Here is a 26223-nt window from a genome sequence, read left to right on the forward strand (position 1 = left end):
CACCACCCCAAGCAAATCAAACACTGCAAAGAAAATGGTAAAAGTACACAAACATACGATCACCATGATCAGTTGTCACTGAAATCTTTTCAAAAAACGCTGTCTAACATTTATTCAATACATGGTCAAGGAGGTTATGGAATTTATTTGATACATGTCACTGGAAGAGCTACTCACCCCCCCCCCCCCGCCCCGCAAAAAAAAACCTCAAAACAACAACAACAACAACAGCAAAAAACGACAACGACAACAACAACAACAACAACAACGACAACGACAACGACAACGACAACGACAACGACGACAACAACAACAACATAACAACAACGACAACAAAACAAACACCTAACACCCCTACAAACACCAACAGTCATATAATTAGATAAAATAACCAAAATACTTATGAGTAATCTGTGTTGGCCTACCATAAGTTTCTACAATGCACATTTAATATTCAAATATAAAATGATTTTGAAAATGAGTTACACTTCAAGCATTATGTCTACAAAAGAAAACAACATTGTAAATTATGCAATGATACAAACTTTTACAATGATAAGAGGAATATAAAACCCATGGATGATAACGTCACAAGCCCAAAACCGTGTCCATGCAGGTTTATGAAGACTTATCATTGGCTGAGAGTTGGTGGCAGCGCGCATGCGTGCATTTGCATTGTTTGACCTCGGCGATATCGATTATGTATGAAGGGTAAGGAAAAGAGTTTAAAAGTAAAGTCTCGTTTAGAACTTTAGAAAAGAAAGTAAACTGTTCGTTTATACCTTGACACTTAGTGAAAAGGTCATGCCCTCCTACCTTGAATTCGGCTCACCTTTGGTTTTTGAAACATTTCGGTTGTTTTAATCGTAATTTAATGTAAATGTAGATGTTTTAAAATGAAAATACGTGTTTTTGTATTTTTCCGAAAATCCGGAGCAGTTATGTTCGCGCAAAAAGAAAAATCCTCCATTGGATTACACAATCCAAGAAACGTTTCGCGGTAACACTTCTCATATTTCAATTTGGGAACATAAAACTACATTGCTTCGAAGTGAAATTACTCTCACAATGCTTTATACTATATCGAAAGCTGTAGGCTTTCTAAACCAAACGTTTTTACTGCCATAAATTATTAAACGTATACAATCCCTTTAAATTAACAGAACCTCAACCTAGCTGTAACCATTTTTTCTTAAAAAAAATAACTTCCGCTTTCTGACCTAGAGTTGATGACATCCTTATGCAACCGACGGATAGATTCCTGGAGCTTGTTTTAGCTCCCGCAGGAAGGTTACTGCAGCTTGTTTTCCACACTATGAAACGGTCAAAGAAAACACATTTTATGTTGGATTTGTCACCGGACTGAAAACAATAATATTGAAAGGATCCAAATCTCTAGGACCAATTTCATTGACCTGATATGCAGACAACATTGTAGAAATGTTTTCTTTTTTGCAGAAATGAGCAGGGTACCAGTCACAAGTTGTAAAGGTGAAATGGTAGTTCAGGCTGGTAACCTTACTCTGTTTGTTTCGCTGAGCTCCTTTTTGTGCTTCATGGAAGACTTAGCTGGAGACTGTACTTTCATTGTGGTTACCAGCCACAACAGTTTTGCTATTATTTTGCCATGTATCGTGTTTATGAAAAGATTTTAATTTGTAATTCCACAAGAAAATGCCTCTTTTAAATATAAATTTTCAGATAATTAAACACAATTATAGCACAACCATTGGCGTATAAGGGGGTTATTTGGTTTAGGGGGTTGGAACGTTTGGCTGGGAATGTTTCTGGGTCGCAATAAACGCATTCATATTATTGAGAGTTTTGAACGCTAGGTGGCAGTAGACTTGGCAGGTAAATTTCCATTGTTTATAGCTCTGAGCATGCGCACATTACCGAGAAGAACGGATTTTAGTCTGCTGCCACCAAGCGTCCAGAAGTCCCAAATCATACCCTTACCTCCATGAGAAAATCTTTGTCACCCTTTTCCATGCTCCAGTCGAAAGCCCCCAAATATCCCGTATTGATGCCAATAGTGCGAGAGCAATCAGAACTCTAAAAACAAAACAAAATAACAAAAACAAAATACATAGTTTGAAAATAAGCAAATCATCTTTTGTAGGTTTGGCCTTAAGCCCTATGTAAGACTCTTCCTCTGTGCTGCGTATACAGATAATACGGAAGACGGTGTAAGGCCGCCAGCAGGCAGGGCTAAGGTTTGGCCTAAAGTGTGAAACCCTTATTAATCTCAGACAGGCAGACCGTAATGCCATTTATAAAGGCACTCGACACTATTGGTAATTACTCAAAATAATTGTTTGCAAAACAACTTACTTGGTAACAAGCAATGTAGAGCTGTTTGATAGTATAAAACATTATTGTGAGAAACGGCTCCCTCTGACGTAGTTTTCGAGAAAGAAGTATCTTCTACTAAAATATTAATGAATTTTATTTCGAGACCTCAAAATTAGATTTTGGGGGAATCAAGCACACAACTTTGTCTGCAAGGGTGTTTTTCTTCCACAATTATCTCGCAACTTCAACCACGAGTTCAAATTTTCACGGGTTTGTTATTTTGTGCAAATTATGTTGAGGTAAACCAAAAGTGAGACGACTGGCATTTAAAGGTGTCCAGTGTCTTTAAACAAAACACTTTCTACATAGGCTTGTGCAAAAAAGCAAAATAACAGGACAAATATTTTGCAAAAACATCTGGACAGGTGAATCTGACCATCTGAACTATTGCAAAAAAAATCAACACGACCAAAATGATTTATACACGTTTCCCAACGGTCTACTGGCATTGCTGTATGATAGATATAAATGGTTTAAAAACTGTCCTCGCATGAATAACAACAATTTTACATACTTTTAAAATTTGAAATTAAATAGAAGACAATTATTGGTAATAAAACAATATAAAAATATGTGAAACAATTAAGCCACTGGGATAGTTCAGCTACTCCCCTAAATTTACACATTGAAAATTGCACATTGAAATTGTGTAAATACAGTAAACCAATGGCAGTCGCGCACAAATCTTACAGGGGCGGGGCATCCCCGTGTCGCGGTCTCAGATGTCCGGTCCGGTGTAGCGGTCTCAGATGTCTGGCGTGCTCATCCGGATTACCAAATACGGTAGTGTTACAAAATGCGAAAGTAGTCGATTTTATTGCCGGACTGAGTCGACTGTTTTGCTCGAGCTCTCGTAGACTTCATTTCAAGTCTTAGATTGCGGGTGTTCTTCTGCTTCTCAGCCACGAAAAACACCCCACAACGTACGTACCACTCGCAATTAATGACGGAGGTTGATTAGAGGGCGCTGTTTTTGTAGCGGCTATCAGGACGACTAAAAAAGCAAAGACTTGGAATCAAGTCTATGGGGAACTCTCGTTGCTGTCATGGCGGCGTCCACAAGTAGTGGTGAAAGAGAGGATCGTCTACGACAGCAATGTGAAAAAAGTAATCACATAATCAAGTATTTGATGAGCGGAAAGTACGAAGAAGGTTCCTCTGAAAGCCATAAGAGGGTTGTGCGTGGCCAGGCGAAGAAACACTCGTACGATGAGATCAGTAAGTGCTTAGACCATGTGGAGCAATATATTGCTCCATGCATGCTTAGACCTAGATAACTGGGGCGCTGTACTGTATTCCTTTTTCGAATTGATATTATCTATACTATTAAAGCCGTAACCCGCGCCATCTGTTTAGTTAGTGTTATGTTATTATTGCATGGTATGGCAGATAATGTCAACATTTCGACAAAGGAATACAGCGCCTCAGTTAATACTGGGTCTAGTCTAGTAAAGTGCTCAAGTTTTAATAGGGTTATATTAATTATTTAAATGAGTGGGCGTACGGCGTAGTGCAGATACATTTAGTAATACTTTATCACGTTTATAGTAAAAAAATACAGTGCATAAAAAATACACGCATGGTGATGTATCCTCCACGAACCACTTTTCACGGTAATATGCCTTTTTCTTTTAGTTTTAACTGGGGACAAAAATAATGATGCCATGTATCAACCGATGCCCTAATTATCTTCATTTGTTAATATGAAGTATTCAAACATATATTAAAACTTGATAGACATTGAAATGTTCACACCACACACCGATCTTCGATGACTTCAACTGGCCCCATCTGTTTTGAGTTTTTCCTGTTTTCCCGGTGAAGCCATACATGGAAGAAACATCTGCAGTGACTACAAGTGTTCTTTGAGACTCTGTGTATGACTCTATAGCACGCAGTTGTCTTCGTTTTATTCAAAATATTGTTTAATGAAATTTTAAAAATTACCATGGTAATTTGCAAAAAATAACAAAAATAACAAATTGAGGGTTAGGTATAGGTAACTTAGTCAGGTCATGGAGCAATAATATTCCTCCATGATCAGGTGTGACTGTAACAACTAAAAAATGTAATCTAGTAAAGATGCGCCAATTGAGGGGGGAGTCAGTGTTTAGTAAGTATACCATAGAGCAAGTTACGTAGAAAGAAATACAGCATGGAAATGATGATTTTGGGTTAGCTAGAAAAAGTATTAGAAGAGGCTGGCACTAGCACTATCAGCGCACCTGTTTGTTTACAATCATCCCAATTTTGGGCAGGGGGTAATATTAATAAGGGGTTTCTTTATTCTTTTCAATTTTTCTTGTGCCAAACCGATATTTTCACCCGGTTTTATTGTATATATTATTCAATTAAATATAATTTAACAAGGGCCTCAGATAGTCAGTAATTGCTTGTCATTTTTTTCATCTTAGGAGGTGAGCTGTACTACATTACAGGTGGTAACAGCAAGCACAGCAAGCGAAGGCAGAAGGTAGTACTGCAAGAGGATGAGGTGCTAGACCTGCTGAAATACTACCACTCATCAGAAACAGGAGGACATAGTGGTATCAATGCCACACTGTCTAAAATTTCCTTGCATTATACATGGAATGGAATGAAACAGGACATTACACAGTTTGTAAGTGGGATGACACCTTAATGAATTGATGGTTGGGTTGTTTAATTGTGTAATAATAATAATAATAAGACTTGCAATGCGCACATAGCCTAGCCACCCTGCTGACACCTATATGTTTCTAGTTAACTTTCTTTTGCTGTGCTCTCTAAAAGGGTATAAATGACTACTCCATTGTCACATTGTTTTCTTTTGAGGTGTAACATTGCCAGAAATGTTTTCTTACATTCTATCTTTCTCAAATAGTGCTAAAATTTCCTTGATTGTAATTTTTGTCAAAAGAAAGTTTCCCCACTTCGTACCTAGATTTTTTTTTGATGTATTATCGCAACCCTTTTCAAGTGTAAATTTAATTAAAATCAGCAGTAGAAACCTCCCGAAGGTTACTTATTATTTCGGATGGTTCAATGTAGTTGAAAGATGAATTTGCATTACAACATGTACAACAATATGTTTTTGCTGAAGGTTTGTTGTTCTTTATTTTTTTTAAACAGATCAAGTCATGTGATCGATGCCAGCGATCCAACAAAATTAAGACACAGGCAGCAGAGTTGAAAGCAATCAAAACAAAGGAGCCCCTGGAGCTTGTGGGAATGGAGTTTGTTGGTAAAATACCTTTAACAGTGTCTGTATTGGAATTAGATCAGAGTGTTGCATTTAGTACTTTTCTCTCTTTGTCCTTTGAATTTGTTTTGATCTTACTCAAAACATTATACATTTACCATTACTTAAAGCCTTTGGACACTTTCGATAAACAGTGTTGTCCAAGGCCCACACTTTGTGTATCACACCTTCTATATAAAATAACAAACCTAAGAAAATTTAGGCTCAATTGATCATCGGAGTCGGGAGAAAATAACAGGAAAACCCACCCTTGTTTCAGCATGTTTCGCTGTGTCATGACATGTGTTTAAAATAAATCCGTTATTCTAGATATCAAGAATTGATATTGTTTTAATGTTTTCTCAAAAAGTAAAGCATTTCCAGGAATAATATGTCAAGAGAAGTCTTTCACCATTACCTTCTGTAAACCATGTAAGTTATTGTTAATCTGTGAACTTTTTTCTGTTCTTTTCTGTACCAAAAGTGTCCAATGGCTTTAAGGCAGACAAATTTGTTGTTACCTTAGTGCTTTGTTTATCTATTTCACTCATGTCCAGGACCTCTGCCAACCACACAGGAAGGCTTCAAGTATGCCCTCACCTTCACTGACCACTTTACAAAATTTGTGGAATTCTTCCCATTGAAGACCAAAGAGGCATCTGGTATATCAGCCTGCATCCAAACCTTTGTTTGGCGATGGGGCGCCCCAAAACGCCTACTAATAGATGAGGGGCAAGAATGTGTTGCAAAGGTCAGTTTAGTCTGTTGAAGCTGCTATATTAATTTGTAATAGACTGCTGTGTAGCAGCAAGGCGATGAACTGTGTACATCAGTGCTAGAGACCAGGAGTTGTAGAGAAATCTGTTGGTCATGTGATAACGGTTCATGTTTTCTAAGGTGTAATGATCTTGGCTATTAAAGGCAGTGGACACTATTGGTAATTACTCAAAATACTTATTAGCATAAAACCTTACTTGGTGATGAGTAATGGGGAGAGGTTGATAATATAAATCATTGTGAGAAATGGCTTCCTCTGAAGTGACATAGTTTTCAAAACAGGAGTAATTTTCCTAGAATTTGATTTTGAGACCGGGTTTAGAACTTGAGGTTTGAAATTAACCATCTAAACGCACACAACTTTGTGTGACAAGGGGTTTTTTTCTTTCATTATTATCTCGCAACTTCGACGACCAACTGAGCTCAAATGTTCACATGTTATTTTATGCATAATTCGCGAGATACACCAAGTGAGAAGAGTGGTCTTTGACAGTTACCAATAGCGTCCAGGGTCTTTAATCCCTCACAGTGTTAAAATCAACCTATTTTCTTGATTGATTCATGTCTCTTGGAAATTCTTTTGAAAGAAGCTTTTTAACCAGTGTTTGAATATTTCATCAGCAGGCTGATATTAAAATACAAACATTATTCATTATTCTGTATCAAATAATTCTGCAGGTAAATGCTGATCTGTGCAAGAAACTTGGTATCGCTCGTTCTGTAACAATTGCATACCATCCCCAGACAAACGGACTAGATGAGGGTACCAGTCAAACTTTACGCATCCGTCTTAATAAACTTGTGAATGATCATCAGAATGATTGGAACAAATACTTAGATGAGGTTGCCTACTCCATCCGAACACAGAAACAGGCTTCAACTGAGATTACACCCTTTTTCCTAATGTTTGGACGCCACCCCCGAACAGTCCTGGAAGTAAGTTTGTGTTGCTCTTGTGAAGTCTTTTAACTAGCTACATCTTCATCTACTATAAAACAAATTTAAATAACAGGAATTAGCAGTTAAGGTGTTTAACACTAAGACAATATTTATAGAGATTTAATTTCTTGCTTGCCTTCCAGAGAGCACGCTGCAGCAACTCCAGTCTCCAAAATGCATGACCACATCACTCCCATCCTTTATAATCTACATTGGCTTCCCATCAAACAATGCATCAAATGCAAAATAATAATCATTCTCACTTTCAAGGCACTCCAAGGTTCAGCCCCACTCTATATTCAAAACCTGTTGATTCCCCGTACTACAATACCAGGTCTAAGATTCACAAGCAACATGCTCCTTGTTCCCTGGTCTCGTCTAGCCAACTACAGGGACAGGGGTTTTAACATTACAGCACCCAGGCTCTGGAATTCACTCCCTGAAAACCTCAGGGAAATACAACACTCAAGACTCACCTGTTCATACTTGCTTTCCCTACCACTTGAGAATTCCCTCTTTTCCATCTTGATCGGCGCCTTTGAATGGTTTTACACCAGATTGAGTGCGCCTTTATAAATGCTGTGTAATTATTATTATGATTATTATTATTATTATTATTAAACAGACTTTTTACTGAGATGTGCTTGATTACTACTTTTCTCTAGATGGAACCTGCAGATGATGACCTGACTCTCACAATAAGTAAGGACATTGACAATGAAGATACTGACGAAGCTGTGTCTAAGAGAGAAGCAGAGATGGTTGCTACAACTTCCCAGGTAAAGCATTCGTACAAGATTTGTGCACAAATCCCCAACCACGTAATACAATGAAGTTAAAATACATGTTGTATGTACTTAGTATCTGTCAGCATTTTATGACATTCTGTACTTAAAGTGCGTGGAAAATGAGAAGTTTCCATTCAATCCACTTTCAAAATCTATTTGCTGATGTATCAAACACAATATATAAGTATACAAAGATAATTTCTCGAAATTGTAAAAAGATTAAAACAAGGATTTTTTAAAAAGCCCGCGCGTCGCGATTCTGAAAATGCAGAGGTCACGATTGGTTGTTGCGCAATGGCTGTGACGTCATAAAGGAGACTGACTAAGTCTGGTACCCATACAACTCACGCACGCTACGCAAGCCCCACATGTAATGTGCGTGTATTGTCCGCCGATTCTATCTCGACGAAGTAAACATGTCAGACTCTGAAAACTCCGGTGACGAATTTTGGGAAGAAATCAGTGTAGATTCTGATGGTTTCAGTGAAGGATATGAAAGTATCTCAGGGGGATCGGGAGACAGCGATGACGTTGAGCCAGACGATGAGGATGAGGAGGTGGTTCGTGGGGCTGAACCATATAGATTCGAGCCACTGGCAAGACCACGCCAACAGCAAGGTGACGCTGCTGCTGCCGATGACGCCGACCCCGATGAAGAACAAGATGGGAATGACTAAGCTGCCAACAACGAGCGATTGAACAATACCGACTGGTAATTTTAATTTCTGAATCATTGACATAGTATAGTTCACTGATTTTACATAGCCTGTGTATGTAGGCTTTTGCTGATATTGATGAGGGCAAAACACGTACCCATGTGTGTATACCTGGTCATTTGGCTCATAAAATCATAGGCCTTTATACTCGCTCGTCTATATCTACACAATCATACATCATACAATGCAAAGAAAGCTTTGTTTGTGAGTAGTTTTCTGTAACTGTTAGTGTCTAATTTGTCATGATGTCAACCAAGTGAAATTCAGTTGTGTACATGAATGTTGAGTTAAATTCCATGCCACAGTTCTCTAAAAAAATGTCTGACTTATTAATTGTCTTGCTTTTTGAATTGAAGGTGTTCCTGTGGTAAATGTTTGGTGATGGAGTTCGTTCACAACTGCATTTGCTGTAAAGAGATTGCAGCCATACAGGAGAAAATCGTTCATACTGGAGTCGACACTGAGGGTTTCAGTTGTTTTACAGACCATCCTTGGTATTCGGCTACATGTCTGAACCCCGGAACACTAGAGACAGCGTACTATGCGTACCGACAACAGTATGGGGATAGAGCTGTTGAAGGTGACCTTCCACGGTAAGAGTTAATTTTCAATGTTTTTAAATTTCAACTTTTTTTTCTGTAAGATTTTTGAACCGAAATAGAAGCACACAACCTGGTTATTATATTCAGATAATCTATTTTATGAGAAACGTGACATACATGAACATGTATCAGGACACTTTTCCCACCCCCAAAGTAAAGGCGACTCTCTTGATAAGCCCATTTCGTTAAATCCCACTTATCCTGGTAACACTGATACTGGCTAGAACATTGGTCAATTCAACGTAACAAATGGACAAATGATATACAGTTTGTTGATTGTAAAACAGAACGGTATTATTTTTTATTTCACAGAAAGTACAGACATGTGTCTTATCGGCAGGTGATCAGGTGGTGTTATGGTTACCTTGGAAGACACAACAAAGTGCCCCTCCCAGCATGCATAATGGGGATAACCAGAACGACTTTCCCCGATGAAGGAGGCAACTATGAAGGGTTTAGATTTCCTGACCTTGATGACATGTAGATTTACAATATAGTAACACATAACTGGATATCAGTAACACTTTTACATGGTTTAGGAGTAAATATACACTTTACAATGTAAATATGATGATAGTCTTTCAAAAATGAGTTTGAACGGTCAAGCATTTTTGTAAAGTTTACAAAAGAGGCCTTTGCATTTTTTTTTTTTTTTTTACACAAAATATTTTACATTCAAAGTTTTGGACTAAATATATTTGAGGGAATGCCATGTCAAATTCATTTTTGTGATGCACTCATGGATGAGTAGGAAAAATAAAACAGAATTTGTACTTTACAATAAAAAAAATGTACAATTATACGGCACATGTACATGTGTTTGTTAAAATTCAAGCTCACCACGATGTCAAATTTAAAAAATATGTTGTTGCATTTTTATTTAAAAATGTAGTGGTAGCCATGGCTAGTTATATTGGTTGAGTTCAGTCGAATAGTATTCTAGTGTGCAAACCAAGTAACAATAAATGCATGCTGAAATGAATGCATAATGAATATCAAAGGATTATGCTCTGTTGTGTCGTCACCCCCACCCACCCACCCACCCACCCACCCATATATACTGCAGCAAATGGGTCCCTACACTGACAAATTGAGAAAATATTATGACTGACGATAATCCAAAATTTCTGTTTGAGGAAAAAGGGTGTGAGATGCCATTTCGACTTTTTCAATACCCCAAGGCACAGGTTGCATTCATGAACCTTTGTTTTGGAAGCATGTTTTTTTTTATCTTGAGAATTTTGATAAAATCACTGTCGGAGGCATCTTCACTGTATTACCTGTAACAAACTAAACTACATCTTCCCACTGAGCAGTGGAATGCAGACACACCAATTTCATGGGCAAAATAAAATTACAAAAAAAATCTTTCACTTAGTTCAAAATTGGCACTGCGATTTATTAAATCTTGTGGTTTTTTTATTTTAAGTACAACAGGTTGGTCGAGTCATTAAAAATCACCTTAACAAGGAAGTCCTGCTTACAAAGAGTAAATTCTTGGGTCCCAAATATCCAGTTCTCTTTGTGTTTCTTTGACAGTTGAGTGTTTCACACAGAACATCTTATTGTGTTTCTTTTTAGAAATATGAAACTGACCGCATTTGACGAATTCTTGTGTTTTGTTCAGAAGTGGGCAACAGTATAATAAAGATTGTGCACGTAAACATTTAGCTTATTTAAACCAGGCAAACGCAGCATTCCAAGTTGATATTTTTTGTGGCAATTTTGTAGGTCGGTACATGCCTTGCCAGTATCTACTGTAATGTTTCACAAGAATTTATCAAAGGTATTAAAACCAAAAAACTTCCAATTTTGTGTTAGTTGCAACAGTCCTTATCCACAAGTTTTCAATGTACCCTGTTGGTTTACACACAACTTTAATAAAATCACAAAGAATGTGCTAGCGGCAACTTGGCGTTTACTTCTTGCGTTTCTTTCTGGATGAAGGTTCTCCCTCTTGTTGGCCCTCAGTATGCCTTTTGTCAGCAAGCTTGCTCTTCTTCTTCTTTGTTGCCATACTTGCTGGAACAACCACACCTTCAGTCCCCTCTGGTCTTCCTACAGGCTCCACCGCTTTACCAAACCTTGACACAAATTCTTTCACAGCCTGTGTTTTGTCAGGGCGAGTTACCTTTGCTGTTAGATATCCAGGATTTGCCTTCAGCTCCGGGTACTTGGCTCTGGTGTCTGCCCCAGCTGCGCAGAGTAACAGAACCTTTTCCATGATCCTCTTGCTGAAATCTATAATGTAATAAAATCAATTATAAGGACACAACCCACAATGTGCACATACAACTTCATGTGGATTTGCCTAATCAATTGGTTAACTTTGATGCATGCAAAATATTGCTAGAGGAATGTGAAGGGTGAAAAACTAGGCGCAAATAGTGAAACAAGGAAAATTTTATACACAAAAATAAGGGGGTGCCCCCAAAACAAAGAAGTTGTTCATTTGAAATAAACTGTAAAAAAAGGAGACTTGAACATCAACTGTATCTTACAGAAATTTAGTCTTTGTACTGTGCCCCAAATAAAAAGTAAAAATTACTTAGATCAGTTGAAGTTTATTTGCAAAGAAATCATTAATCACGACAAGAACACCTCTTGTGCCAGCATATGTATGTACTTGCACACAACCATGCACTTACTGTGAGTGGCCTTTATGAGCACCTTCCTGACAGTATATCCCCCCGTGGTCTGCTTGGCCCTTGGATAGCAGATGCTGAATGCTGGATTGCCCTCCCTGTCCATGGCCTGTGCCCTGTTGGTGTTCTCGTTGAAATGAAGCGCAGCAAGGTATATTCTGAAATAAACAAGGATGTACTTGTATGATAAAATGCATGGTGTTGCAGTATGTACTGCCAAAACCTTGGCCGAACCTTTAAATGAAAGCTAGTGGAATGCACAAAATACTAATGCACTGTACATGTACATTTTGTTTTTACACCTTAATCATGAAACCTAAAAGTTTCACCCAATTATGATCTACTCTTTGAAAAATTGCAAAAATCAAGGGCAGGTCCCATAAATTAGTTAGGGGGGTCAGGCCCGTAGTTATTCTTTCTAGTCAATTCCCCATCCCACAGCTTCTAAGGCATACACTACAGATAGCCTTGGGAGATCTGCAGTGCACCTCAACACCCCCCCCCCCCCCCCCCCCCCCCCCCCCCCCCGCAACCACCCTCTAAAGTATATGGTTAAACCTAGTATGTAGACCAAACTTGCTCACCTGCATAACATGCCCTCATACAAAAATGAAAACATCTTAGGCGCGTACTGGTTAATAACCGAGTGGAAGCCTTCCACCGAGGATGTCTGCATGGATGGCGACAACATTTTCACATCCTTTCTTGTCCACGTGCTGTCCAGAATGGCTGCAACTTTCTTGGCAGAAGCCGACCCTGAAAAATATTCAACAAAAGGTGTACAAACCTTTAGTGACAAATACAGTGTCTGCTGGTCCATGAGAGAACAGTTTTAAAATTCAATTACTTCAAGCTGAATGAAGTCCATGGCATGGCATTGACTTAAAAAAAAAATAGAAAACATTTTCAGATAAATTTTTGTATTAATTACTGTTAAATTTACAACCGCATTGAAACTTTCCCCAATGACCATGATTATGAATAATTGGACAAACGAAATCGGTGGTTTGTACATACCCTTGCTCTTTCCCTTTTGAGGTATGCTCCCCCAGAGCGCTTACGAGGATCTGTACTCCATGTCTTCTCTGCGGTGCTTGTGCTAACTGCTAGGGCCGGGCTCATCCGACTGAGTCTGCACATCGGCGGACGTCGAAGGAATTCCCGTCGAAGTACTCGGTGTCGGACGTTGATGCATGACCGATACTGTTGGTCCTTTGATGCTTGGGACATACCCAACTTTAAGTCTGAACCGAAATGGCAAGCCAAGACTTCGCTTCTTCTTAACTGTTTCGTCAATACAATCATCGGTGAATTGAGCCGAGCAGACAAAAGATGAACTACCTACATGTAGTGTGAAGTCGGAACGTGTGTTGTTGACGAAACGAACTCATGCTCGCTGGCAGTGCACTATCTTGGGGAAACAACAACCAAAATACTTCGGGATTTTTCAGTATATTACGTGTGCACCCGCCTACAACACACGATTTGGGCATTTTGATAGTGTCGGCACTGAACTTTAGATACACAAATCGAAGATTAAATGATACTAAACTGGGATACAACCAGAGGATAAAATTGTGAAGCTCGCATCGCTACGGCGAAAACAAAGCATACACACACACGTTGAAGCTCCTAGTGTACTTCCGCGTCACGTGACTCGATCTCCTTTATGACGTTTTTGGGGTCACGTGCATATCATTATCTCAAAGTCCTACTTTTACGTTATGGGGGCAGAGGGGGTCATGCGAGTGCTAGGGTTGTCGCTTCTTTTTCAAGGTCAAATACACAGATAATGGTAAAGTAATATTTTATTTGGAATCAGTAGGGCTTGTTTTATAATGTATATGTATTTTCCGTCCCTCAAAGCTATCATTTTTCACGGCCTTTAATACTCTTCCCAATTGCAGGTAAAACAGAATGTTCCTGCCGCTCAAAAGAAGCAGAAGATTGCCTTCCAGAGAAGGAAGTTAAAGGGAGTTCAATCATTCGAGCTGGCTATTGGTGATATTGTTCTCCGTCGAGATTACAAGAACGTTGGCCGCAAAGGTGGGAAGATGGAGCCACAGTGGCTTGGATCGTACAGGTACATTTTCGTTCGCATTTGTTTTAAACCATTTCATCACAATGAGTTAGAACAATAGTTGGCAGTAGAGTAGTTGAGGTAAATTTGGACAGAAAACTGCTCGGATGTTTTACTCTTGAAAATAGGCACGTTTAGAAAGGGAGAGCAAATTATACATAACATACGTAGCCTCCAGAGAAAATTTGTGAGAAGAGAAGACAGTGGAGCCACGAAGACAGTTCTGATTGTTTTTTTTTTACCCAGGACATGGGTGCATCAAACAACCTTGTCAGTGTATGTAGAGGCCCTAAACCATTACAGATATCTGAAACATTGTGAGTGTGTACCTGTTTTTACGTTTTATGTTTGTCTTAATGCCTCTACATACACTAACAAAGTTGTTTGATGCACCCATGTCCGGGGGGGGGGGGGGGGGGGAACAATCAGAGCTGTCTTCATGGCTACACTGTCTTCCCTATTTACAAATTTTCACTGCAAGCTACATGTATGATTTCGCTCTTCCTTTCCAAACAACCCAGATGGGCCGTCGAGTTGTACACCGACCCGTCAGGTTGAAACCTTGTTAAAAGTGAGATCTTGTTAAAAGTAAAAAGATCATTTGTAGTGCCGACAACGCAGTGCTTTACCTTTGGTAAAAACTTTTTTTTTGCCCTAAGCAGGCAAAGTTTGTCAGAACAAAAGAGATAAAAAAGGACTATACAAACTAACATCGCAATATGATCTCTATTTGACATGGTTGTTTATGTTTATTTTCAGTTTGCTGAGCAGCTCCTAAAGGGAATCTCCCCATTTGTACTGCGGCAGTGCCATGTCCGTGCATTCCGCGTGTATGTCCGTGCAAGATTTGTGTGTGGGTGTGCGGGTCAGTGATAGTTATACACATTCAAACAGGAACCTATGCAAAAGAGGACATTAGAGACGAATCCACGGTTCGGGAAAGGTCCAGACAGTTGGAAAACGTGTACATAGACCAATGGGAGTTGTTGCCAAAAAAACTACAAAAGGGGGACAATATAGGTCAACGGTTGCAGGCATATACAAGCTTGTATGTGCGTGCGAATCCCCTGCAAACTTGGTTTGTGGATTGGTCTAGGGATCCTCCAGATAACTAAAACAAAAGAAATGTTGTCCGAGCATTAAAGCCATTGGACACTTTCGGTAAACAGTATTGTCCAAGGCCCACACTTTGTGTATCACAACTTATATATAAAATAACAAACCTGTGAAAATTTAGGCTCAATTGGTCATCGGAGTCGGGAGAAAATAACGGGAAAACCCACCCTTGTGTCCGCACGTTTCGCCGAGTCATGACATGTGTTTAAAATGAATTTGTTATTCTCGATATCGAGAATTGATGTTGTTTTAATGTTTTCTAAAAAAGATAAAGCATTTCATGGAATAATATTTCAAGAGAAGTCTTTCACCATTACCTTCTGTGAACCCTGTAAGTTATTTGTAAATCTGTGAACTTTTAATTTGTTTTCTGGTCCAAAAGTGTCCAATGGCTTTAAGGACTAGGTGTATTAGCTTCAAACTTTTTTGGACTGGTCTTTGGATCCCTCAGAAGCCTGTTGTTCCCCCTCTCTCAGGACAAACGTCAAGGTCATATATGGCAAAAACTTAGAAATGTTGACCAAGCAATAACCATAAAAGAACGAGGTTATTCTCAGCAGGGCATGTGTGTTGTCAACACATGGGTAAGAAATAAATGAATATTCTTTATCCCGATGCAAATTTAACCATGTATTATTATTATTGTTTGTTTATTTTGTTTTTTGTACAGTTTTTTAATGTGTAAAACATAAATGAATATTCTTTGTCCCCGTTGCAAATTAACACGTAGTATTATTATTATTGGTTTATTTTATTGTTTTCATTTTTTTTTTTTTACAGTGAAAACATAAATATGAATGTTCTGTATCAATAGTATTTGTTTATTTTGTTTATGGGTTAAACATATGAATAGTCTTTATTCCATGTGCATATTTAAACAACTTTTTTAAAATTATTATTTGGTTATTAAATATTGGATTTATCAGTTATTTTTTTCTATTCATTGAATTATTATTATAATTTTTTTTTTTGGGGGGGTTCGGTTTAATTTTATTTGTTTATTTTATAGTATAAAATAAAATCTGCTTGCCATTTGATCAGAGAGTTTTCTGTGTGACGTGCTGGGGGTTTGTATGGTTTTTAATTGTTTATGTGGAATAATAGCCATATAATAGTCGAACGAAAAGGAAGTGTTTTTTGCTCGTTTAGCACTTTATAGGGTGCATTAGTTATATGAGAACCCTGAATGTGCTTCACAAAACCAAAAAGCGGAGCAGGGGAGACCTACGCCCGCAACGACAGCACGCTGAAATGCCCGGCCTACGCCATCCGGAGACCGAAACTACCCACCCCCCGAAATGCCCGGTGACGTCACCCGGAACTTTTGGCACACCGGACATCTGAGACCGCGACACATTGGTTAAAAGGCGCAGTGTAAAAAAAAATGTAAAGTAGAACTGCTTTTGAAATCTGCATGCAAGCAGCCCACTATTTCCTCAATGCTAACCTTTTCAGTGACTCGTTGGGCATGAGTCATCATTGTTTCAAACAGAGCAGAGACGAACTCTTTGATATCGCTGATGTTACGGTCCTCGTAGCCCCGAACTGTCTGAGCTAAACTGACCCCTCGTTGCTCTGCAAGTCTCTCAATATTTTTGTATTCGATCTGTGGAAAAATTAACAATTTGAAATCCCGATTTGCAAAGCTGTTGTGAAATCAGAAAAAATTGCCTACGAAATTTTTGTGTAATAAAGGGAAGGTATACTTTTGGACCACTCCTTATTATAATCACAATAATTAACTACAGGGGTTTGTTTTGGCGGTCGTAACTTATAACTGTTTCGGTCATTGGACAGTGATTAAAGGAACACGTTGCGTTGGATCGGTCAAGTTGGTCTTTAAAAAGCGTTTGAAACCGTTTGTTATAAAAGGTATTATGGTTAGAAAGATGTTTTAAAAGTATAATACAATAATCCACACAGTACATTTGCCTCGAAATTGCGTGGTTTTCTTTTTACGTGTTAGTTCGCATGTATGCGAACTAACACAGTCGGCCATTAATGAGAGTCAAAATTTTGACTCCCAGTTTTGTCGACGAGGTAAAAGGAAAACCACGCAATTTCGACGCAAATGTGTGTGGATTATTGTATTCTACTTCTAAAACATCTTTCTTATCATAGAGCATTTTATAACAAACGGTTACAAACGCTTTTCAAAGACCAACTCGACCGATCCAAGGCAACGTGTTCCTTTAACCAATTGGCAACTCAACCGAAACAGTTATTGGCTAGGGCCGCCAAAACGCACCCCAGCACAGCTTTCTTCAGTTTAACGATTTTTGGGGGAATCATTTCACTTCGAAGTAAGTGGTTGTAAAAAAAAAAAAAAACTTTTTGTGTCCCAAATTTCGAATCTGACAAGCGTTCACCTCCGCATCGCTTCTCAGATTGTGTGGACATAACCGCACCCGACTTTCGGTGATATCTCAAAAACGTGACCACCTTTTGAATTTAATTGTTAACATGTTAATTGCAATGTATATAGGCCTACGTCTAAATTAGGATTTAAACAACCCGATTCAAAAACCAAAGGTATAATTTGCTTAAAGACATTGGACACTAATTGTCAAAGACCAGTCTTCTCACTTGGTGTATCTCAACATATGCATGAAATAACAAACCTGTGAAAATTTGTGCTCAATTGGTCGTCGAAGTTGCGAGATAATAATGAAAGAAAAAACACCCTTGTCACACGAAGTTGTGTGCGTTTAGATGGTTGATTTCGAGACATCAAGTTCTAAACTTGAGGTCTCGAAATCAAATTCGTGGAAAATCACTTATTTCTCGACAACTACGTCACTTCAGAGGGAGCCGTTTCTCACAATGTTTTATACTATCAACCTCTACTCCCTATTACTCGTTACCAAGTGAGGTTTTATGTTGATAACTATTTTGAGTTATTACCAATAGTGTCCACTGCCTTTAAAGCATCTATTAGCGAGAAATCGAACACAAGTGTCGTCAAAGACATCGCAGTATTTGTCTAATGGCTATCTCAGCAATGGCCCAGTCAGTACCTGCGGTTTATCCTCTTAATGCCAAAAAGCTGTGCCGACTTGTTGTTTGTGTAGCTTATATTGGAGGCCAAGATTTGTATATGCATACCAACTTGTTCTCAATTCTTAAAGTCGCTATTTACAACATTTTAGGGACTTTTGCATTGTTCATTAGGCCTATTGATAAGTGAATCCATTCAACTTTTTTTTAACGTACTTCTCCACTCTTGTCTGTGTCAATTCTGTCAAAGATGGCGTCTGCAATATTCTTGCTTGTAACGACTCCAAAGAGCAACTTGGTGTCTTCTTTAGTCAGTATAGATCCCTTCTAGAAAATAAAGGAAGGAAAAAGTCGAAAGAAGTAAAGACACTTTTAAAAATAGAAATAATTTATTCACAGTTAAAAAATTGTTCATAATTTTTTGCAAAATTATCGTTGTGGTTCGTGACAGTTAATCAGTTCAGGGAGCACGATGATTTGGCAAACATTATTTCGCCATAGGCCTTATATATTCACCTTTTTATAAAAGGTCATGAACTCTTGTCTTGTAACTTTTCCATCCCTGTTTGTATCAGCATTGTTAAGTGCGGAAATGAGTCTATCCAACGCAGCCGCCATTTCCTTCACTTCTTTTGTATTTACCTTGTCTTGTTTGTCTCTCTTTCTGTAAAGTAATTTTCAAAGTCGCTATTTACAACATTTTATTGCATTGTTCATTAGGCATATTATATTAATAAGTGAATCCCATTCAACTTCCTTTTTTTTGTGTACAGGACTGATGCTTTGTTCTTGAAAGGGCCTGAGCATCAATGCGTTTTCCCATTTAAATATTTTCACATCACACTTAATGATAAATCTGGATTTTGGTTCAAGTCACGAGTACTGATGTACTTCCCTTTGTCAGTATAACTTTTGGAACTTTTGGCGAAATCTGTGGAAAACGATGTCGCTGATGTGTGCAAAATTGACGTCAGAACCACGCCTGTATGTGAGATTTTCTTTCAAAGTTACCGCTTGTTCTTTTAAGGACCGTTATCTTTTAGAGTGGGAAGGGTAGGCTCGTTTGTTCTTAATTTTACATATATAATGAACGATACCTGTGGAGTTTAGTCTTTGGTGCTTTGATTTCCACTTTCTTGTGTTGACTAGTCCTTTTCTCCATGTAGTCTTTCATCAAGACGGGATCGGAAGCTGAATACTTTATTGGTAAAACGGTTAATGGTTTTAAATATAGGTATACCTATCCCTTTATCATTGAAATTGCATGTATTCGATCAGTGCATCACACATGTCCTATAATCTCATGATGCCGAGTTGAAAACCACTAAACGATTTGGAACAAACTAAGGGTGGCAGAAGTGGGGTCAATAAGAAGGACAAGGTGACAAATGATGACCTAAGAAAGAAACCAAGAGTGCAGGACATTATTTAGAGCATTAAGTCAAAGAAGTGGAGATGGGCAGGTCAACTAGCAAGGAGGTATATGGCAACAGGTGAGCATGCAAAACAACCAACTGGACTCCAAGGAAAGAAGACAACAAGAACAAGAGCGAGAGACAACTGAAGATGAAGTGAGCTAAGTACATAGGGACATTGCTTGGCAACTGACAGCGCAGGACACAAGAGTGAAATGGAGAATTGGTGAAGAGAATTTCCCACTGCCGTGGAGTGATATAGGCTAGAAAGCATAACAACCAAAACTGATTCGTACAAGTGTATAACATTTTTATTTGCGACTTTATGAAATTGGGCCCTACAACGAAAAACAAGATGGCTGACGAGAGGTTGTAACTTACAGTCATGACGCCAAGTGTTTTCTGGTTGACTGGTTCGCCGAACCGCTCTGCGGTTGTCCATTTCTCACTCACTTTTGCCAAGTCGGAAAATCTTTTCAGAAATTGGTCTCCTTCCTCCATTGACAAATACCACCCTGCAGGCAAGAAAGTCAAACTAATTTTACTTTGATATGCCCCCTATGTTTTTTTTGCACTGTTCAGCCGTCATTTGTGTTGCCTCTTTGGGTTTAGGGTGGGTGTTCACTTTTTTTTTTTCTTTTTTTTTTTTTTTTTGGGGGGGGGGGGGTTCAGTGGATCAACCCTGGTGTTTTCCAGTTGCTAATAAAGTATCCTTTTGCTTATAATATAGAGCCCATTTTCACAGAACCAATGGATGGGAAGTGGCAAAATAATATTACTTTGGTTTCGGTATTTTTGTGTGTCAGGTTTCTTGGTTCACCACAAAATTGATTTATTTGATTAAAGTCAGTTTCGCTTGAAGATTGTGTTTTTCATGTCTTTTAAATGATATAAAGCTGCAATATACCAGTGTACGGATTTCCTCCTTAGTTTATATAACCCAAAGGCCTAACAGATTGGCGTGTTCTTCCCTTCCTTTCACCTCTGGTGGACCGAACCCCACCTTATACCGGATCCCAACATGTAGGTTCAGTTTTTTTAAGTCCAAGTCCATGACAGCAATGGTACCGAACAATACACTCTAAAAAACTTTCAGGTCAGAACTGATCGGGACTTCGAGTCCCGTGGTGCCTGACCTGATTCCGGCACAACTCCGACCCGATAGAGTTGAGGGCGTATTGCCGTAAAGCTTACGTTTAACGCAATTTACACTATTGGTAATTACTCAAAATAATTATCATCATAAAACCTTTCTCGATTACGAGTAATGGGGAGAGGTTGATAGTATAAAACATTGTGAGAAACAGCTCCCTCTGAAGTGACTTAGTTTCCGAGAAAAAAAAGTAATTTTCCACGAATTTGATTTCGAGACCTCAAGTTTAGAATTTGAGGTCTCGAAATCAAGCATCAGAAAGCACACGACTTCGTGTGACAAGGTGCTTTAGGGTGTTTTTTCTTTCATTATTATCTCGCAACTTCGACGACCGATTGAGCTCAAACTTTCACAGGTTTGTTATTTTATGCATATGTTGAGATACACCAACTGTGAAGACTAATTTTTGACAATTACCAATAGTGTCCACTATCTTTAAAGAAATTTATCATCCGGGAATCAACCGTAAATAATGACCTGCAATTCCAACAATATTGGCCTTTTTTACGGAGGAATATTAGCCCTGGCGGCCGTACACTTTCGTATTATGTGACGGTGTACAGTACTGTTTTGTAGTGTACCCCTGCCCATGTATTTTAACGTGTACTATTTCGGCACTCAAAATGCCAATTAGCGAACACAGTACAATTCTGAATTGTTTATATATAAACACTCACCATCGAATACATGAAGTGGGTAGTTGCACAGAACTCCACCATCTACAAAGACACCCTTGTTCCATTTAACAGGTTTTAAAAGACCTGTAATATATGAATCAATCAAAGGATAAGCAAGCGTCACACCACATTTAGTGTCCATGAAATTTCACAAGGTGACTATCACATTATCTTAATGGGTAAGGGGACCTACTTTAACAAAAACGGCAACAAGTGATCTTTGCTGAAACTCATTTGAATGTTTTCAATCAATATAAGGAAATTGAGTTTACATGGGATTAATTAGATTTTAATTGTGTAAAAATCAACGTTCGTTGACGCGTAAGGCTTCTCAGATTGTGAATTCTTATTTTGGATTTTCTTCATGCGTGGACATTCGCTCCGATACCTTAAAAAAAACTGCCTTTTGAAATGAACATTTTCAGATGTTAGTTTTTGTGTGTATTTTATACATTAAAATTATGATAAATACAATCGAACAGTTCTAAAAAAAAACCAAAGATAAACTTTGCCCTTTAAATGCATAGCTATCCCAAGTAGGCCTACCTGGAACAGACGACGATGCCCTCGCAGCTAGATAGATGGGCATATCTGGGGTGGTTTTGAAGTGGAAATACACCGTATCCATCTTACTCAGATCAGTAGCTAAGATACACAACTCGACATGATCTTTCTCATACAGCTGTAACGTAAAAGTAATTGATGCTTCGACTATTGGCTGCAACAACAGCGTTGAAGAGTATAACAGTACAACAGAGTTGAAGAGTGCTCCCGCCATAGCCAGGGTTAGTATAACAAGGTTTCTGTGTTAAAACAGACTCAGAATCCGAATTAAAATCCATACAAAACATTTTCCGGGCCAGCCTGACCATGGTTCCCTGGGACCCGGAATCCGGGTCAATTTGGGCCCGAGTGAAATGCATTACGGGAAAGCCCAATTTAAGACAGAGGCTTGAATTGTACATCCTTTTTATCTGACAACTGACACCTGTTATCTCAATGTAATTCCTTTTCCCAAACAATAGACTTAGACTTAATTGGATCATGCACAAACCATAGGGTTCACTGCTCATCCATTTAGTTTTAATGACCAAAGTAATTCAATAAAAACACACAAGGATGTAGTGTCTGAGTTTTTGGCGAAACTCGGAAAATCTTCATGAGTTGAGATTTCCCGTAATGTGAGTTATTTTACCTGTCTGAAGGTGTAGTTTTTGTCACCGGTCTTGTCTTTGATATTATTTGCTATCCAATTCTCGAGTTTCTTTCCAGGATGGGCCCCCAATCGTCTAAACAGGTTGACAACTTGCCCACATCGCATGCAGCTACCGTCTGCCACGAAAATAATCGATCAGTTAATGACAATGACACCGACTGGTGATGACAATGATTGACAATGACCACGACAGGCCAACAGCAATTCTAAAAGATGGCAACATCCAAATTGAAGTCTGTCCAAACGATACTTACATAATATACAGAGGTTTGTGGGTTCGGATCCCACCAAGCTAACCGCTGATTTCACATTGACTGTAGAATAAGTATTGTCGTCTACTTATTCACAATTTCTTGATTTGTGCAACGCATAATCATAGACGTTAAAGGAACACGCGGCATTGGATCGGTCGAGTTGGTCTTTGAAAAGCGTAGTGTACCGTTTGTTATAAAATGCATAAAATGGAAGTAGAATATAATGATCCACACAAGTTAGTATCACTCGAAATTGCGTGGTTTTCCTTTTACCTCGTCGACTAACACGGGTACTTCGGCCATTATGGGAGTCAAATTTTTGACTCCCATAAATGGCCGACCGTGTTTGCAAAGTAAAAGGAAAACCCTGCAATTTCGAGGCAAATTTGTGTGGATCATTGTATTCTACATTTGAATCTTTCAAAGACCAACTATCCAAGGCAACGTGTTCCTTTAAACCAATGTTCGTGAGAGATTGGCTGTTGGAGAGATTGGCTCGTTTTATATTTCATTGTTCTTTTTATGCGCTTGGAGGCTTTTGCATTAGGCGCTTTCCGAATGTTTTTAATATTATTATTTATTAGTGAAAAAGTTACATATTTTAATAACAGCTATAGCTATATAAATAACAGTTTATTTCACGTACCATACATAATAGGAGTGAAATCGCGTTGGAATAGTTTCTGTATCTCCTGGGAGTTGTACCCTATAGCTAGGAAAGTCGCAACAATGCTCCCTGCACTGCTGCCAGCAAACCGCTTTATGTTCCTCAGCCATCCAAGTTCTTCTAGTACCTGCAGTAGTATTCAAACACTATACAAGATGAAAAGTGTATGGTGGTTAATTAATTAGTTCTTGTTGGTACATTGTCTTCATAAAAAGAGCTAACAGTTTGTTCTCACTTCGATGCACTAAATATTTTTAAAGGCACTGGACACCTTTGGTCTTTTGTCAAAGACCAGTATTCTCACTTGGTGTATCCCAACATAAAATAACAAACCTGTGAAAATTTTGGCTCAATTGGTCATCGAATTTGCAAGAAAACGATGAAAGAAAAACACGATTGTTGCATTACTTTGTGCTTTCAGATGCACAATAAAAGGCTTCTCTTTCTCAAAAACTATACGTTACTTCAGAGGGAGTCGTTTCTCACAATGTTATAATTGGTAATTGGGCCTACTCAAAATAATTGTTAGCTTAAAAACTTACTCTGGAAACGAGCAACGGAGAGCTGTTGATAGTATGACCATCATGGAGGATTCTCTCCTCCATGGTTTGACACATTGTGAGAAACTTGCAACTTCGATGACCAAATTGAGTCCAAACTTTCACAGATTTGTTATTTTATGCTTATGTTGGGATAACCAAGTGTGAACGCTGGTTTTTGACAATTACCAAAGGTGTCGAGTGCCTTTAAACCAGTCCATTGCTCGTTATGCATCTTTTATACACCCTGCAAATCAACAATCAGGTTAATTGCACCTACCCTGATAGCTCCGACGTATGCCATTGCAGAACTTCCGCCACCTTCCAGTGCAAGGTTTTCAAAATCGAAATCATCTTCTTTGAACTCCCGTTGAACTTCTCGTGACAAAAACGGTTTTGCTTCAGTCATCTCGTGTGATTTCCTAGGCATTTTGTTATCACGTAGACGTTGATTTCGCAGCGAATGTTGAGTGTTGCGTGAAGGTTTCAGCAATGTTAACTTTGTCCAACATGAAAAGGGTGTTTGCGAAATGAAGCTGTATAAATATCCAGACGAAAAAACATTATACTAGAAGCATATCGTGCAGTAGCAGCTTTGGTTCCTCACGAAACAAAATTATGAAAACACCAGTAATGCAAGACCGTTATGTGATGCCAGCATTTCCGTCTAGAATGCTTGTGAACTTCGACTATCGGTTCATGTAAACATTGAAAGAAGCATTGACTGCGCATAATACATTTTATGTAAAGAATCATGCATGTGGAACAGGGTCAAGTGTAAACACAGAGCACTGTATGGAGTACAGAGTCACCTGACTGTGCCCTTTCACTATGTCAGTGCATGGAGGAATAGAGCGCTCGTGCTTTGAAAAGAGTTGCTATTAAAGTTGCCTTGATAGCAAAACCCCCCATTTCTGACACCAAAGGCTAATTTGTGTTTACCCTTACATAAGCACGTAAAGTGTCCCGAGTTCACTTTATTGAAAAATCCATTATAGGCAAATTAACTCGGATGGGGTTCGAACCCACGACCTTTGAAGATGTCTTCTATAGACTATAGCCCGAACTAGAGGCAGTTCGAATCATTGTGTGAAGAGGATCCACAACGATAAAAATGTTAAGCAACAAAATGGCAATCGAATTGATGGTTTTGTGGACAAAATAGTAAAGTCAGTGTCACAACACTAAAAAGAATATAAGAGCATCGACGGTGAAGAAACAAAAACACGATCTCTGTTGACTTTCGGTTTCAACATTAACTGCGATGGGTTAATATATATACAGAATGATTTAGGACTACATCCTGCACATTGTGTGTGATTGGATGTTTCTGCATATTGTATGTTAATTGCAGGTATCATATTTACTAAAGCGTACATTTAAAGCTACCAAGTAAGTAAGTTTTTATTTTATTTTATGTTTTTAAAAAATAAGTCTTTCAAATATCACTATAAAAAAACCCTGGTCCAGATTGACTCGAGTTCTTGGTCCCATTGTGTGTCATTGCCGGGCAAACCCTATTGGTACACGTAGGCCCTATGTATGAAATTGTTTTTTGTGTGTAATAATAGTGTTTTCTCTGCCTAATAGTACCATACATTTTCCTCAATTTGAGTCACTTAAAGCTGTCCACAAACATGACCATGGGTCCTGGGAAAGTGTGATGGATCCTGGAAACTGGAAAACGATGCTTGGAAGTATAGGCCTAAGCGAGTTCATGGTTAGTAAAATGTAAGTGTGTATTTTCCCCATGAAACTTGAAGAAAGTGTGTTCAAAGAAGGGTGACAGAAGCCACAGTTCGTTGGATTCTGAGCTAATATAAATACATGAATCGAAGTGTACAAAAAGAATTATAAGGCCCTCAGATCTTATAAATATCTCAAAATCGTACAACATAAAAAGGGCCAATTTATTGAGCAACGGGCTTTTCAACAACCAAAAACCATACAAATCTATGAAGCAAACGCAAACGAAGAAAGCGACTAACGTCTGGAATTGAATCTTGGCTGTCAACTGATTGATTTGATAAAGACACATTCATAAAACTACAGAAAAATGTTGAACAA

The 26223-nt window shown here is 38.5% G+C and overlaps 3 protein-coding genes across 4 annotated transcripts; 1 reads left to right on the forward strand and 2 right to left on the reverse strand.

Moving 5' to 3' along the window:
- Positions 1 to 244: 244 nt before the first annotated feature.
- LOC139945039 (uncharacterized) lies at positions 245 to 24893 on the reverse strand. Of its 2 annotated transcripts, none has more exons than XM_071942304.1 (12): positions 24437 to 24893; positions 23597 to 23744; positions 22676 to 22812; positions 22027 to 22162; positions 21481 to 21564; positions 20032 to 20165; positions 19333 to 19433; positions 18752 to 18899; positions 18452 to 18559; positions 16686 to 16844; positions 1960 to 2055; positions 245 to 1313 (listed from the first exon to the last, which is right to left on the reverse strand). In XM_071942304.1, the coding sequence occupies exons 1-12, from the start codon at positions 24584 to 24586 to the stop codon at positions 1239 to 1241; spliced, it is 1476 nt and encodes a 491-aa protein (XP_071798405.1). In that variant the 5' UTR covers positions 24587 to 24893; the 3' UTR covers positions 245 to 1238. The 2 variants fall into 2 exon arrangements, with proteins under 2 accessions (XP_071798405.1, XP_071798397.1); XM_071942296.1 differs by having other exon boundaries at positions 18452 to 18562; positions 24437 to 24892.
- LOC139945075 (uncharacterized) lies at positions 8187 to 10390 on the forward strand. Its single transcript, XM_071942332.1, has 3 exons — positions 8187 to 8791; positions 9152 to 9388; positions 9710 to 10390. Exons 2-3 carry the CDS (start codon positions 9177 to 9179, stop codon positions 9879 to 9881), a joined length of 384 nt encoding a protein of 127 aa, XP_071798433.1. The 5' UTR covers positions 8187 to 8791; positions 9152 to 9176; the 3' UTR covers positions 9882 to 10390.
- Positions 10448 to 13637, reverse strand: LOC139945065 (uncharacterized). Its single transcript, XM_071942323.1, has 4 exons — positions 13060 to 13637; positions 12627 to 12798; positions 12046 to 12200; positions 10448 to 11638 (listed from the first exon to the last, which is right to left on the reverse strand). Exons 2-4 carry the CDS (start codon positions 12731 to 12733, stop codon positions 11316 to 11318), a joined length of 585 nt encoding a protein of 194 aa, XP_071798424.1. The 5' UTR covers positions 12734 to 12798; positions 13060 to 13637; the 3' UTR covers positions 10448 to 11315.
- Positions 24894 to 26223: the final 1330 nt, after the last annotated feature.

The sequence above is a fragment of the Asterias amurensis genome, chromosome 1, assembly GCF_032118995.1.
Source record: "Asterias amurensis chromosome 1, ASM3211899v1".
In the NCBI taxonomy this organism is placed as follows: Eukaryota; Metazoa; Echinodermata; class Asteroidea; order Forcipulatida; family Asteriidae; genus Asterias; species Asterias amurensis.